The sequence below is a fragment of the Suricata suricatta genome, chromosome 9 (assembly GCF_006229205.1).
Source record: "Suricata suricatta isolate VVHF042 chromosome 9, meerkat_22Aug2017_6uvM2_HiC, whole genome shotgun sequence".
Lineage (NCBI taxonomy): Eukaryota > Metazoa > Chordata > Mammalia > Carnivora > Herpestidae > Suricata > Suricata suricatta.
The window spans coordinates 28424198-28437564 of NC_043708.1; the positions used below are offsets into that span (position 1 = coordinate 28424198).

Sequence of the window (13367 nt, forward strand, 5' to 3'; positions counted from 1 at the left end):
TACTTTCCCATTTGGGGAGTGCTCTTTCCCGGGGTGTTTTGTAGGACCCTGGGGCCAGGTTGGGTGGACAACATTAACAGAGTGCACCCTGAGATGGGCAAGAGAAGAGTATGGACTTAACCTCATGTATAGTGGGGCTTTTTAGGGCATCTCTCTTGACCCAGGCCATAAGCTTGTGGGAGTAACAACCAAGAGGCACTCACAGAAAGTAGCCATCCTGCCCATTTCATAGTTTCTAAGGGAGGATATATAGAAGTGGTGGTAAGAATTGGGAAAGCAACCCAAGACGCTGGTAAGACTTCCACCCAAGAAGAAACTGACTTAACCATGGGCCTAACAAGCAAGCCTTTAGTGTTAACACAAGGAACTATAAAATAATCCAGGGGAATGCCAGTCTCACTAGCTCTGGCCTCCTGTCCACTCCCACCCTCTTTACTCCTTTACCCAAGTAATAGAATACAGTGAAGTTATAGACCTGATAGGAGGAGCTTTCAAAATGAATAAGTGGTCAAGCACCTTTGCACAATCCCACAAAAGGGGTTATATTGTGGGTTTGTGTCCAACGAAAGGACTAGAGAATCACTCCCAGATGCTGGAGTTTTGGAGTTTTAGAGTTTTTCTTCTATTTTCCAAAATTAAGAACAGCAACAAACACATACTGAGAAACAAACATTGATAGAGCATTAAGAGGAGAGATGTCACAGAAAACAAGAACTAAAACTATAATAATTTATTAAATCTCTGATGTTTCACTGGAGAATTTCCAAATGCAACGTGCCTGCCAATTTTTGAAAAAAAACCTCAACCATATCCAGCTACCCACAGCATCTATTCACAGCTCCCACTGACACAAACACTACCTTCATGGCTCCACATAAATCACAACACAACCCGCCTCCAGTTTCCCCATTTCCCTCCTCTTGGATGAAACTGTTGGCAGTCAACACAGGCAATCAGTAAGGTCAGCTTGGCTGAACTGAGTCTTTGATTAAGTTATCAATATGAATATGAGACTAGACAGCTAATCATGGGTACTTAGTATAATTAGCATTGTCATCTCCCTGAAGCATTGCCCAGTGATTCATGCCTTAGAAGTCTTGGTGGAGAGCCCTCAGAATGGACGTAAAAGGAGTGGCATGCAGTTGAAGTGTCCAGAGTGCAGTTCATTAGTCACAGATATTTTTATCTTATTTTTTAAATTCTGGCCTTTCCCAGGCATGCTAAGATCTGTGGCTCTAGGTATTCTTCCCCAGCTAATGTGTTGGTTCTACATTAGTTTCTTTGGTGAGGGCTTTCACTGTTTGCAAGTCCAACTTGAGGTAAACCTAGCTGCCTGACCACCCACCTCTGTCAACTTATGGCATAGCGAGATTCGCCTGTAATGAACTTGGTGGCCAGGTCTAATTTTTATTTTAATATTGTACATCCTCACCACCTGCTTCTTTACTTACTCTCCTTCCTTACTACTTGATGAAAGGTCTAATACAACTGAATTCCTTAGAGTCAAAGAACATGCAAATGGCATCTCACAGTTCTCTTCCTTTCAAACTTCAGGCTAATTTGGTGAACCTTGGGTTTTCTAAATCCACAGGCCTTCTTAAAATAGAGTCTTTTCCAGGTGAACCTTGTGTATCAGGTCTATTCTGAGATGATTCTTGGGTTTGGGGTCACTGTGGGTCTTAGGAACTTACTATCTATTGTATCGTACCATCCCTCTTGGTTATGCAACCTTTCCCTTCTACCTGAATTCTTTCCACTTGCTTCTAAACTTTAAACCTGTTCAAATATCTCCCCTCTAAAATAAATACTTTCTAGTCCTCATAACCCCGTATTCCTCTACTGACTGTCTCCTTAGTCCCTTCACAGCCAATCTGAAGGGGTGTCTATCTACCTTTCAATTTCCTTATCTTCCACTCACCCCTTCCAGCTACCAAATTGACTTCAAGCCCCAGAACTCCTCTGAAACAATGCTTACAAAGGTCACCAATAACTGTCTCTAAATCCAGATTATACTTTTCAGTCTTCTTTATTCTTGATATTTTAGTGTCACTTGACCACTTCTTTCTCCTTGAAACACTACCCTTGGCTTCTGTGACATCTCAATATCCAGGGTGTCCTCTTATCTTTCTGACCCTTGAAAACCTGCAAGATTGGTCTCTTGATATCTTCTCTAAATAACTCCAGGCTTTGGCCATGATTAGCGTCAGTGGCCTCCTCTGCTCACATAGGTCTGTCTCAATTTCTTGGATATGTTAGGCATTTTCTTAGGAATGTAGGCTCCCTCAAATTCAAAAGCAAAAAATAAAAGAGAGAGCTCTGATTTTGATCAAGGATGAAAAAAATGTGACATTGGTCATTTTTCAATTGGTATTTTGTTATTAAATCTATTGATTGGTGATACGAATACATACAGATGAAGGTTTATCAATCTCTATCATTTATCACTCACTTAAAGAGCACTTTTGGGGAGCTATCCCTTTATTAGATGGTGAAAAACTAAACTATAAAACAAACTGGCAGGCAAAGGACAATTGGAAAAGAGAGTCAATAGCTTTTGGGGAGTTCTAAGATGGCATACTTGAGGATTAAAGACAGGATGGAGAAAGGAAAGAGCAGAAAACCAAGTAGATCAATCCTAAAGGCGTATCCTCCTAACATTAGTCTCATTTTCTAGATTAGAGGATGCAATGACTTGAAAGTCTTTCCCCCCACCCCAAGATCATTCTCACTGAGGCACAGTTTAAATAACATGGAATCTTGAGGCATAGTCTAAACATTGAATCTATTCTTAGGACAAAGACCTGAACTGGCAAGGACTCAAAACTCAAATTCTTCTTTCCTTCAAATGACATAAAAATTATTTCCCTCAAAGATTTTTCCACCTCAAAGTATACATAAGATGGTATCATGTGTCCTTCCCTGATTAGGCACAAATAGATATTAAACTTAGGGCAAATTTGAGGATAAAACAAAGATTTGTGGGGCCCAAAACCACGTGAGAACAGCAACCTGATCTAGAATACTCTAGAAATTTACCTTTCTGACATTGAGCAAAAAGGCACTATACAGTTTACTATTTCCCATTCTTTTCTGAATAACTTGCTTCTTTTGGCGTAAGAACAGTGTGCTTGGTTTGCTTATGACTCTAACATGTAAATCTTTAATCCACATGCAGGCCAACCATATTCTTCAACACTTCTCTAGGTAAACTTCTCCATCCACAAAATTCTCACCACAAAGGGCAAAAAGTGATTCAAGGACAACTCAGCTTGATTATCAGCTCCTTGTAGACAAGAGATTCACTGTGTCCTAGGTATCTTTGTACTCCATAGAATTTGGTCCATAGAGGGATGCTCTTTAAGTATGTACTGAATAAATACAGTAATAACCAACTTCAATAATTCTTTTTTCTCAGCAATTCTTACTTAGCATTATACAGGTAACTGTATGACTACTAACTGCATTTACTTGGTCAATATACTTCCATAGATTGCTTTCTAAATAATTACTCAAGAAGGAGCTGGGCCATAGTACAATCTTCATTCTTATACTCTGAAAAACTAACCCAAAACAGTATCTAAAGAACAGCATAAGGAATATAGTCAATAATATGGTAATAACGTTGTATGGAGACAGATGGTAACTAGACTTATTGTGCGGATCATTTCACAATGTATACAAATATCGAATCACTATGATGTACACCTGAAATCAACAGGACATTATATGCCGCCACACACACACAGCCTACAGACGAAGGACAAGCATTAGAGTTTAGGTGTTCTTATTACCACGTGCTCTTTGAGCAAAAGAAGCCAAGGACAAAGTCAGCACAAAAAACCTTCTGGAATGAAGGCCATTCAGGATTTCTCTTCTGGTCGGTCCCCTGTCCCCAGACTGAATGTCACCAAGTAGGGGACAACAAACTGGCAGCCTGGAGAGGGGGAAGGGCTTCCTGTGACTTGCAAACTAGCTTGTACTTAGACAACTGCATCACTTCCCTCAGGACTTACAGAGAGGAGTACGAGCACCTTCCTGTGTCTTCAGGGGATTCTGCATCGAAATGGTTCATAATTGAAATGACATATTTTAATACAAGTATTCCTTTCAAAAACAATGGTAATAATTTATAAAACTTAGCGCCTTGAACTCAAAAGACTCCAAGGATTGCTTCCTTCCTTTTGAAGTACAGAACTTGTGTGTGTTTTATTTGCTTTTCATTTTTCTTACTAGATGCCCAAAGATAACTCATGTTTTGTTCTTATTTCATCAGTCACTTACCAAGTGATTATTTCATTATTTCATATTATTTCATTGATAGATAAAAATCCCTCCCTGATCATGGGAGACCAGGGAGGGAAAAAGAGCCAACTAGTGTTCTCGATTAAATGATATATTATAATATAAATATTGTACAGTATTCTCCCCTTGTCCCCAGTTTCACTTTCTGTGATTTCAGTTACCCACAGTGAACTGTGGTCCAGAGGCAGATGACGCTCCTTCTGATGTATTGTCGGAAGGTGGCAGTACCCTAACACTGTCACAATGCCTACGTCATCCACCTCCCTTTGTTTCTTCAGGTAGGCAATTTATCATCTCACATCATAAGAAGAAGGGTGAGTAGCAAGAAGATATTTTGAGAGTGAGACTACATTCATGTAACTTTTATTATAATTCTTCTTAGTCATTGTTACTAATCTCTTACTGTGCCTAATATATAAATTGAACTTTATCATAGGTATGCATATATAAGAAAAACCTCAGGGTCTGATGCTATCTGTGGTTTCAGGCATCCACTAAGGGTCTTGGAAGGTAGCCCCTGGGGATCAGAGGGGACCATTGTATATGTTACCTAGTTCCTAACAGGAATTCAATGATGTTAATTCCTTCTATCTTATTATGTCTTCCTGATGAATGAGTAGAATTTTAGACTTGGATAAGCCAGAAGCCCAGAACAGACTATGTTGAAACACTCAAACGGTATGTTGAAATCACTTCTGGGGCATTTTATTCACTCAAGACATAGCATCTAACATACTCCAGTAGTGTCTTGGGAGCTGGAGATGCAAAGATGAAGATGACCCGGGTCCTTTCCTCACTAATGAGGAGGAAAGACCAATAGACAGAATATTGCACTAAGATATTATGTTGGTTATACACAGGCTACATGCCTTGAAACTGGATCACAAGTGGTTTAAGTCAAAAAAGGAACATTCTGGCTCAGTGACTAAAGAGTGGAAGGAAGAACTGGTCATGCACAGCTTCATGAAGGGGCCCCATGCAGTGTTACCAGGACATTCTTTCTTTCTCCTTGGTCTGCTTTACTTGCTTCTGTGTGGGCTCCACGCTCAGAGACACTCCCACCTATAATCTCTTGGCTATAGCAGCAATGAGCCTGGTCCTGTCGGCGGCACCCGGGAGCATCCCGGCTCCCCGGTGCTCCCGCGCTGGCTACCGCAGGCTGGGCTGTTCGCGTAGTGCCCGGCTCTGGCCCCCCGAAGTGCCCGTGGGGGTGGGAACGGCCTCGGCCCAGCGGAGACCGTGCGGCTGGAGGACGAGGCGGCAGCCGCGGGGTGGAGGATGGGGGCTAACCAGTTAGTGGTGCTCAACTTGTATGACATGTACTGGATGAATGAATACACCTCGTCCATCGAAATTTGAGTTTTTCGTTCAGGAATTGAAGTATATGGCAGAGAATTTGCTTATGGTGGCCATCCTTACCCCTTTTCTGGAATATTTGAAATTTCCCCAGGAAATGCTTCTGAACTAGGAGAAACATTTAAATTTAAAGAAGCTGTAGTTTTAGGGAGCACGGACTTCCTGGAGGATGGCATAGAGAAGATCGTGGAGGAGCTGGGCAAGGAGTACAAGGGCAACGCCTACCACCTGATGCACAAGAACTGCAACCACTTCTCCTCCGCACTGTCGGAGATCCTCTGCGGGAAGGAGATCTCTCGCTGGACAACCGGCTGGCCTACTTCAGCTCCTGCCTCCCCTCCCTGCAGAGCTGCCTCCCCAAGGAGTGGCTCACAGCCGCTGCCCTGCAGTCCAGCGTCAGCCAGGAGCTGGAGGAGGCGGAGGAGGCAGCCGCCGCTGTCCCCGGGGCCAGTCCCGTGGCAGCCTCCCGGCCTGGACGCCACACCAAACTAAACGTCCTCAAATTCACCCCCTCAGAACTGGCTCTGACCGGTGACTGTCCCTAGAGAAGAGTAAAAGAGTAAGAAGCGTCCTCTGGGTATTTTGTATGCAAAGATGGCTCTCCCCCAAATCCCAATTTTTCACCTCAGGATTATATTTGTAATCAAAAGAATCACTTGGCACAGGAGGGAGAAAAAAAAAATGCCCAAGCCTAGAGAAAAAAAAGTTTCTCTCCCTCAAAATTGAGTCGTGTGCCCTTTCCTGGACCCATCACACAATGTAAAAGGAGAAAATTAACAGATCACTTTAGCTAATCCACTAATCTACCTGTAGAGCAGAAGGCAAAATCAATCTCAACCAAGTCAAATGAGTAGAGGAGCAACTGCAACCACGAACACACAGAACTTTTACTCTGCATGAGGCACTTGTAAGCCACTGAGATGCATTCATTCACTTGGTCCAGTTAGCAATTGTAGGAGGCAGATACTATTACTGTCCTATTCAGAGATAACAAGTTTGTAGCAAAGACTGCTTAATAACCTTGCTCTGGATCTCCACACAGGATGAACAATTTTGTCAGGAGAAGGCAGAGTGCCTGTTGGGTGCCAAAAACAAGATCCTCCCAGGACTAAGGGTAAGCTCAGCCCACTATGGGAAGCACAGAAGTAGTTGAACTTGAAATGGAGGAATAGAGGCAGAAACGTGAAGGAGAGGGAGCCAGGGTGAGATGGGAGGCTTACAGGAATTGGAGGTAAAGGTATTAACCAAAGATGTGCTGGAAGATAAGTGTGAGCCAGAAAATGACAGATCTTGTAATCCATATGAGGAAGGTAAAATTTTAATCTGATGGCAATAGGTGGCCAGGAAGATTTTAGTTAAGACACTGACAGAGCCTAAGTATAGACATGGATAGTGTGGACATAGGGATGGACAAGACTGAGTGCAGGAAACCAGGTAATAGGTTCATGCATTAAAAGTTTACCTTGCCTAAATGTCCATCACCTAATGAATGGATCAAGAAGATGTGGTATATATTCACGATGGAGTAATACATGGCAATGAGAGGGAATGACATATCGCCCTTCGTAGGAAAGTGGATGGACCTTGAGGGTGTCATGCTGAGTGAAGTAAGCCAGGCAGAGAAGGACAGAAACCATATGTTTGCACTCATAGGTCTAGCAGGAAAACAAGAGAGACCTAATGGAGAACCAGGGGGAACGGAGGAGGGAGAGAGAGTTGGGGAGGGAGAGGGATGCAAAACTTGAGAGACTATTGAATGCTGAGAATGAACTGAGGGTTGAGGGGGAAGGGGGAGGGAGGAAAAGAGGTGGTGGTGATGGTGGAGGGCACTTAAGGGGAAGAGCACTGGGTGTTGTATGGAAAACAATTTGACAATAAAATATTATGGAGGAAAAAAAAAAGTTTACCTTGTCCCACTTCTAATTCCTAGTTTCCAGCAATCTCTTGTACCTGCAAACCATACTATTATAGCCATGAGACAGAACTGATCACCTACTGACATGTAAATATGTTTATTGTGTGGCTCTTTAGAGAATAATTGCATTTGCCCTATTTTCAATAATATAGTTTAGAACTAAAATTAGCTTAAAAGGAGTCTATATGAAATAATTAAATTTTTAAGTGTTTATTTATTTTGAGACAGACGGAGAGAGCATGAATTGGGGGAGAGGCAGAGAGAGGAAGAGAGAGAATCTAAAGCAGGTTCCATGTGGTCAGTGCAGAGCCTCATGCGGGGCTGGGTTTCATGAACCACGAGATCATGACCTTAGCTAAAATTAAGAGTGGGGTGCTCAACCGGCTGAGCCACTCAGGTACCCCTAAAATAATTACATTAAAAAAAGTTCACAGGTAGAAAAAGATATGGAAGATTAATTAATGTAATTGTATCTGAGTGAAGGATTATAGGGTTTCCCCCCCTTATTGCCTAAAAATATACATATGTTACTTCTGTAATAAGTTTAAAAAGAAATGTATGTATTTTTAAAAACTCAGGGGCGCCTGGTGGCTCAGCCGGTTAAGCATCCGGCTTTGGCTCAGGTCATGATCTCACGGTTCGTGGGTTTGAGCCCCGTGTTGGGCTCTGTGCTGACTGCTAGCTCAGAGCCTGGAGCCTGCTTCGGATTCTGTATCTCCCTCTCTCTCTGACCCTCCCCTGATTGCACTGTCTCTCCCCATCTCTCAAAAATAAATAAAAAGCATTAAAAAATATTTTAAAACTCAAATAATATATATAATACTGTAGAGTGGGAAATAACCCTCCTATCCATTAGAAAGCTCTTGGAGGAATAGTAGCCACTGTTAACTGGTGTGTATCCTTCCAAATGCCTATGTGAGCACACATAAAATAATATACATATATATTATATATATATAATTTATATATAGTGAAACTTTGGTTTGCAAGCATCATTTGTTCTGGAAATATGCTTGTATATCAAAGTGTATCAAAGCACTTGTATATTAAAGTAAATTTCAGGAACCACCAGCTAAGTTGTGATCATGTGATGTTTGGCTTCACATACTACTCGTATTGCAAGACATCACTCGTTTATCAAGTTAAAATTTATTCAAAATGTGTGCTTGTCTTGTAGGAACAGATTACTTGCAATCCAAGGCTTTACTGTATATAAAACTTCCTAAAGAAGGGGTCCTACTGAAATACTGCTCCATGACTTACTTCATCCAGGCAACAAAATACCATGTCCATCTTTCCATGTGTGGACATACAAATCTGTCTCATTATTTTAACTGACTCATGCACTCCCAAACTGAGGCACAAATGATTTACCTGGTCTATTATTATTATTATTATTATTGTTTTAAATGTTAACATTTATTTATTTTTGAGAGACAGATAGAGACAGAGCATGAGCAGGGGAGGGGGAGAGAGAGAGAGAGAGAGAGAGAGAGAGAGAACAGAATCCGAAGCAGCCTTCAGACTCTGAACTATTAGCACAGAGCCTGATGCGAGGCTTGAACTCACAAAATGCAAGACAATGACCAGAGCTGAAGTCAGATGCTCAACCGACTGAGCAACCCAGGCGCCCCTACCCAATCTATTATTGATGAACATTTGAGCTTTTTCTATTTTTTTCTTATTACAAACAAAACTGCAGTGAAACTCTTTGTGTATATATCTTTTTGTAGATGTGCACGGATGGTTTACATTAATTTCTAAAAGTGGAATTTCTGGGTCAAGAGTACATATATTTTAAATTCTGATTTACAAATGGACTCCCTAGAGAAGAGTCCAATTTATACTCCCAGCTGCAAACAAGCTCTGACTGTTGCACCATATTTTCAACGACGCTAGCAGTTATCAATTTAATTTTGGTCAGGGGGCAAACAATAGCATTTCTTTCTTCAGAAACACTTTGGGAAACAGTGTTCAGTAATTAGTTTTGGTTTTGAGCCTTACCCCATAAACTATTTTTATTTCAAATGTCTTCAATAATCTTTCCAGAATAGTCATCACTGGAAACCTTTGTGCAGAATATAAATTCACTTCTTTGACTTAAAAGTATAATCAGCTGAATTAATTTTCAGCTGATTGGTTATGGATCCAAATTGCTAGTCTCCTGTAGGACTATGGGAGGGGGAGTATAAAGATGCGGCTGGAATGTACGGTGAGCCCAGAGCACATCTGGATGCTGGTGTCTGGATGAAACCCTGTCTTGGGTAGGATGGACCTGTGAGGGAGGACAAGGGTGGATTATGTATATCGCCATTTTGGAAAATCTGCAAAGAATAGTTTAAAAGCAGCCTGCTTATTCATTATACAACCCCATGCACAGAGCTTCAGAGGCGCTGTTTCTTATTCACCACAAAGGACGGCTCATCAGGGAAGAGAGGAGATGCATTAAAGAGATGTTTGGAAATTTGCATGGAAGAAAGAGAGTAAACCATAATAGAACAAGGACAGCACCGTGGCGGTGAACATGAGCAACAGAGGGAGAGGGTGGGCCAATCCCTTGCGGCGGTCTGATGAGAACATATGAGCTAAGCATTGTCCAAAACAGGCTTCCTCTTCAGGGGAATCTCTGCTTCATATAAAAATTATACTACGAACACTTAGGAACTGTATTCTGGATGGTTCTGCCTCTGCTTCTGTCCTATCTGTTTATGCTGTCAGGGGCCCAAAGATGTGACAGTTTACTGAACTATTATGGAGAATCCAAGAGGTTGTGCAGGAAGATAGAGTCCAAGGTGTTTGAACTTCATGGCTCAGGACCATGCATTTTATCTCATGTTGGGGAGTAGAAAGTGGGTGGTGTTCCCTGGGATATGAGCATAGATCTACAAGGTCAATACCATCCCTGTTTTGCAAAGGATGTAACTGAGGCTCAGCGAGGTCAGTAACTCACATGAGATCAGGAGCTTTGTGGTAAGTCAGCCTCCAGGACTGCCCCAAGGATGTCCACCCCCCTGGTATTCTCAGCCTGTGTGATCCTATCCAGGAGTGTGGGCTGGATTTAGTGCCTTGCTCCCAGAAACAGAACAGAATGATGGTAAGTCACTCTTGAGATTAGGTTAAAAAAAACCACTGTAGCTTTAGGTTCTGTTTGGGGTGATGAAAAAGTTTTCGAAACAGATAGTGGTGGGGACTGCACAACATTGTGAATGTACTAAATGTCTCTGAAGGATACATTTAAAACTTGTTAAAATAGGATTTTATGTCGTATGTGTGTGTGTGTGTGTGTGTGTGTGTGTGTGTGTAGTCATTTTTGCAAAAACACAAAACAAAACAGAAACACATAGCTCCATCTTGGGACTCCCGCTGAGCTTCCTCTCTCTGGGAGAAGCCAGCTGCCATTTTGTGAGCAGCATTTTGGGGAGGCCCAGGTGGCAAGGAACGGAGGTCTCTGGCCAACAGCCATCAAGGATCTGAAGCCTGCCAATAGCTACGTAAGTGAAGTTGAAAACAGGTCCTCCTTCAGCCAAGCCCTGGATGACTGTGGCTTTGGGAAAGACCCTGAAGCAGAGGTACCCAGAGAAGCCATGACCAGCTTGCTAGCCCACAGGAACAGTGAGGTAATAACTTAAGCTGCTAAATTTGATGGTACCTTGTTTTGCAACAATAGGTAACTAACAGCTATTAGATGGCAAAGCTGAATTTAAACCAGATTTGCCTGTCTCCACTCTGAGGTCTTAATTATTTCATTAGTTTATGTACTCACTCAAGTATGTTTTTGTGCCTATGAACCTGACTACACCATGCTACAGACAATACCTAGAGGGATGTCCTAAGGGTCTGATTTTTCTTGTTTTTTAATTTTTTTTCTTTTTGAGAGACAGAGAGATTAGGGAAGGGTCAGAGAGAGAGGGAGACATAGAATCCAAAGACAGGCTCCAGGCTCTGAGCTAGCTGTCAGCACAGAACCCGATGCGGGGCTCGAACCCATGAACTGTGAGATCATGACCCGAGCAGAAGCCGGCTGCTTAATTGACTGAACCATCTGGTGCCCTAGAGTCTGCTGTTTCTAAACAAACAGGATCCATTCTACATAAGCTCTGACTTCACATCATGAGACGGATTGGCCAGCTAAGCATCTCCTGCCCCTCTTACCACACGCCTGGCTCCCTGCTTCCTTCCTTCTGGGGTCTGCTTCTCCAGTCTTTATGAGGAAATGGCCTCTCCAGCCTGCGGCAAACCTGGAGGCAAAGACACTGTGTAGGGACATCCAGTACTGGCCTTGCTTCTGCTCCCAGGAGAGGAGCCTTGCTCCTTCTGAGTTTGGCTACAGAATTGAGAGAGTCGGTTGTTCTAAAATGTCCAGTGAAACACAGGGGACAGATTGGTTGTGTAAGTTCTTTCCAAAGCCTCTGAAATCAAGGCCTATAGAGTGGGTAAGAATTGAGCTTCCCAGATCCAGAGAGAGGCCCTCTGTGCAGGCCTGCTGGAGAATCTGGAGGGCAAGGGAAACTTGACTGAAATATACCACATGAGCTCTTACTCTGTTTAGACACCTCTCTCCCCAAGAGATTTTGTGCCCTCCACCAAGTGATTCAGCTTTTCCTCTAATCATGCACTGGCGACACTGCCTCATCTCCTTCTTCTCACTCCATTACCAGATTTGAGTATTATTCTTCTGCTGGTGAAGACGACTTGCTTCACAAATGTACCAAGTCATCTCTATTTTGTACAAAGAGACACACACATCAAAACAACAGACACCTGAAGTATGCAAGTGTTCGAAGTTCCTCAGAGCTACCCACGTTAACACCTGCCATAGAAGAGGTGAATAACTGATTTTGATTTAAACCCAAACCTGCCTAGGCTTTTAATCAGTGTTAAAATGTCCTCCCGTGTCAGTTCCTAAGTTGTTTTACCAGTCAGAGGTGCTCACCTTGGCTGACTTAGTCCTCAGAGGGTGAGCAATGCCGGTGTGTTCAGGAATGACCCAAGCTGGCTAGCAGAGCTCTAGTGTCTTATGTTATTTTGGTGACTCCCGCAAAAATTTATTTTTTAACCAGTATACACTCAGCAGTAAACATCTCCTTTTAGAAACTGTCCCTACATCATACCACACTCCCCTAGTCCTCCAGTGATTTCCCTCGTCATGTCCAAGGGGGAGGTCATCCCCAGTCAAGTGTTTCAAATAGCATTTGAGTCTTCTGCTTTTTGTGTTAGTCTTCGGTGGTTCTATAAATACGCCAACTTCACTGAGAGAATTTTTTAAAGTCTGGAATCCCCCTGAAGATCTGGAGACTTGAGGTAAGAGAGGCATGGACTTGTATCTTCACAGCAAACTCAGGATTAGGTGCACTGAACCATATAGTCATCAGTGGGAACTTGCACCATTTCCAGGGACATCCCTGTCCCCACCCTCTCACCCTGTATCACTCCCATCCTACCAATCTCCCCCAACACCTCTAAGGGGGCCAAAAAATGTTAATGTTCATTTATTTATTTTGACACACTGAGAGAGAAAACATGCATGCATGTGAGCCAGGGAGGGGCAGAGAGAGAGGGAGAGAGAGGGAGAGAGAATCCCAAGTAGGCTCCACCTCACAACTGTGAGACCACCACCTGAGCTGATATCAAGAGTTGGATGCTTAACCGACTGAGCCACCCAGGTGCCCCTAAGTTGGTCAAAACTTTAAGAGAGGCCAATGCTGCTTACTCCTCAGTAGGGATAAAAGCTTCAAGTGCAAATACTCACAGAGGAAACAAGAAGTGGACAAAATTAATTTGAATGGAGATGGGA

General features: G+C 42.7%; 2 protein-coding genes across 12 annotated transcripts in view; one reads left to right on the top strand and one right to left on the bottom strand.

Annotated features, from left to right (window-relative positions):
* RGS6 (regulator of G protein signaling 6) overlaps positions 1-13367 on the bottom strand; it is a 546475-nt gene that overhangs the window by 281232 nt on the left and 251876 nt on the right. The window lies entirely within an intron of this gene.
* Positions 5466-6203, top strand: LOC115301061 (deubiquitinase DESI2-like). The gene is given in 2 exon segments (XM_029950747.1): positions 5466-5959; positions 5962-6203. Coding segments are annotated over 2 exon segments (621 nt in total). The 5' UTR covers positions 5466-5580.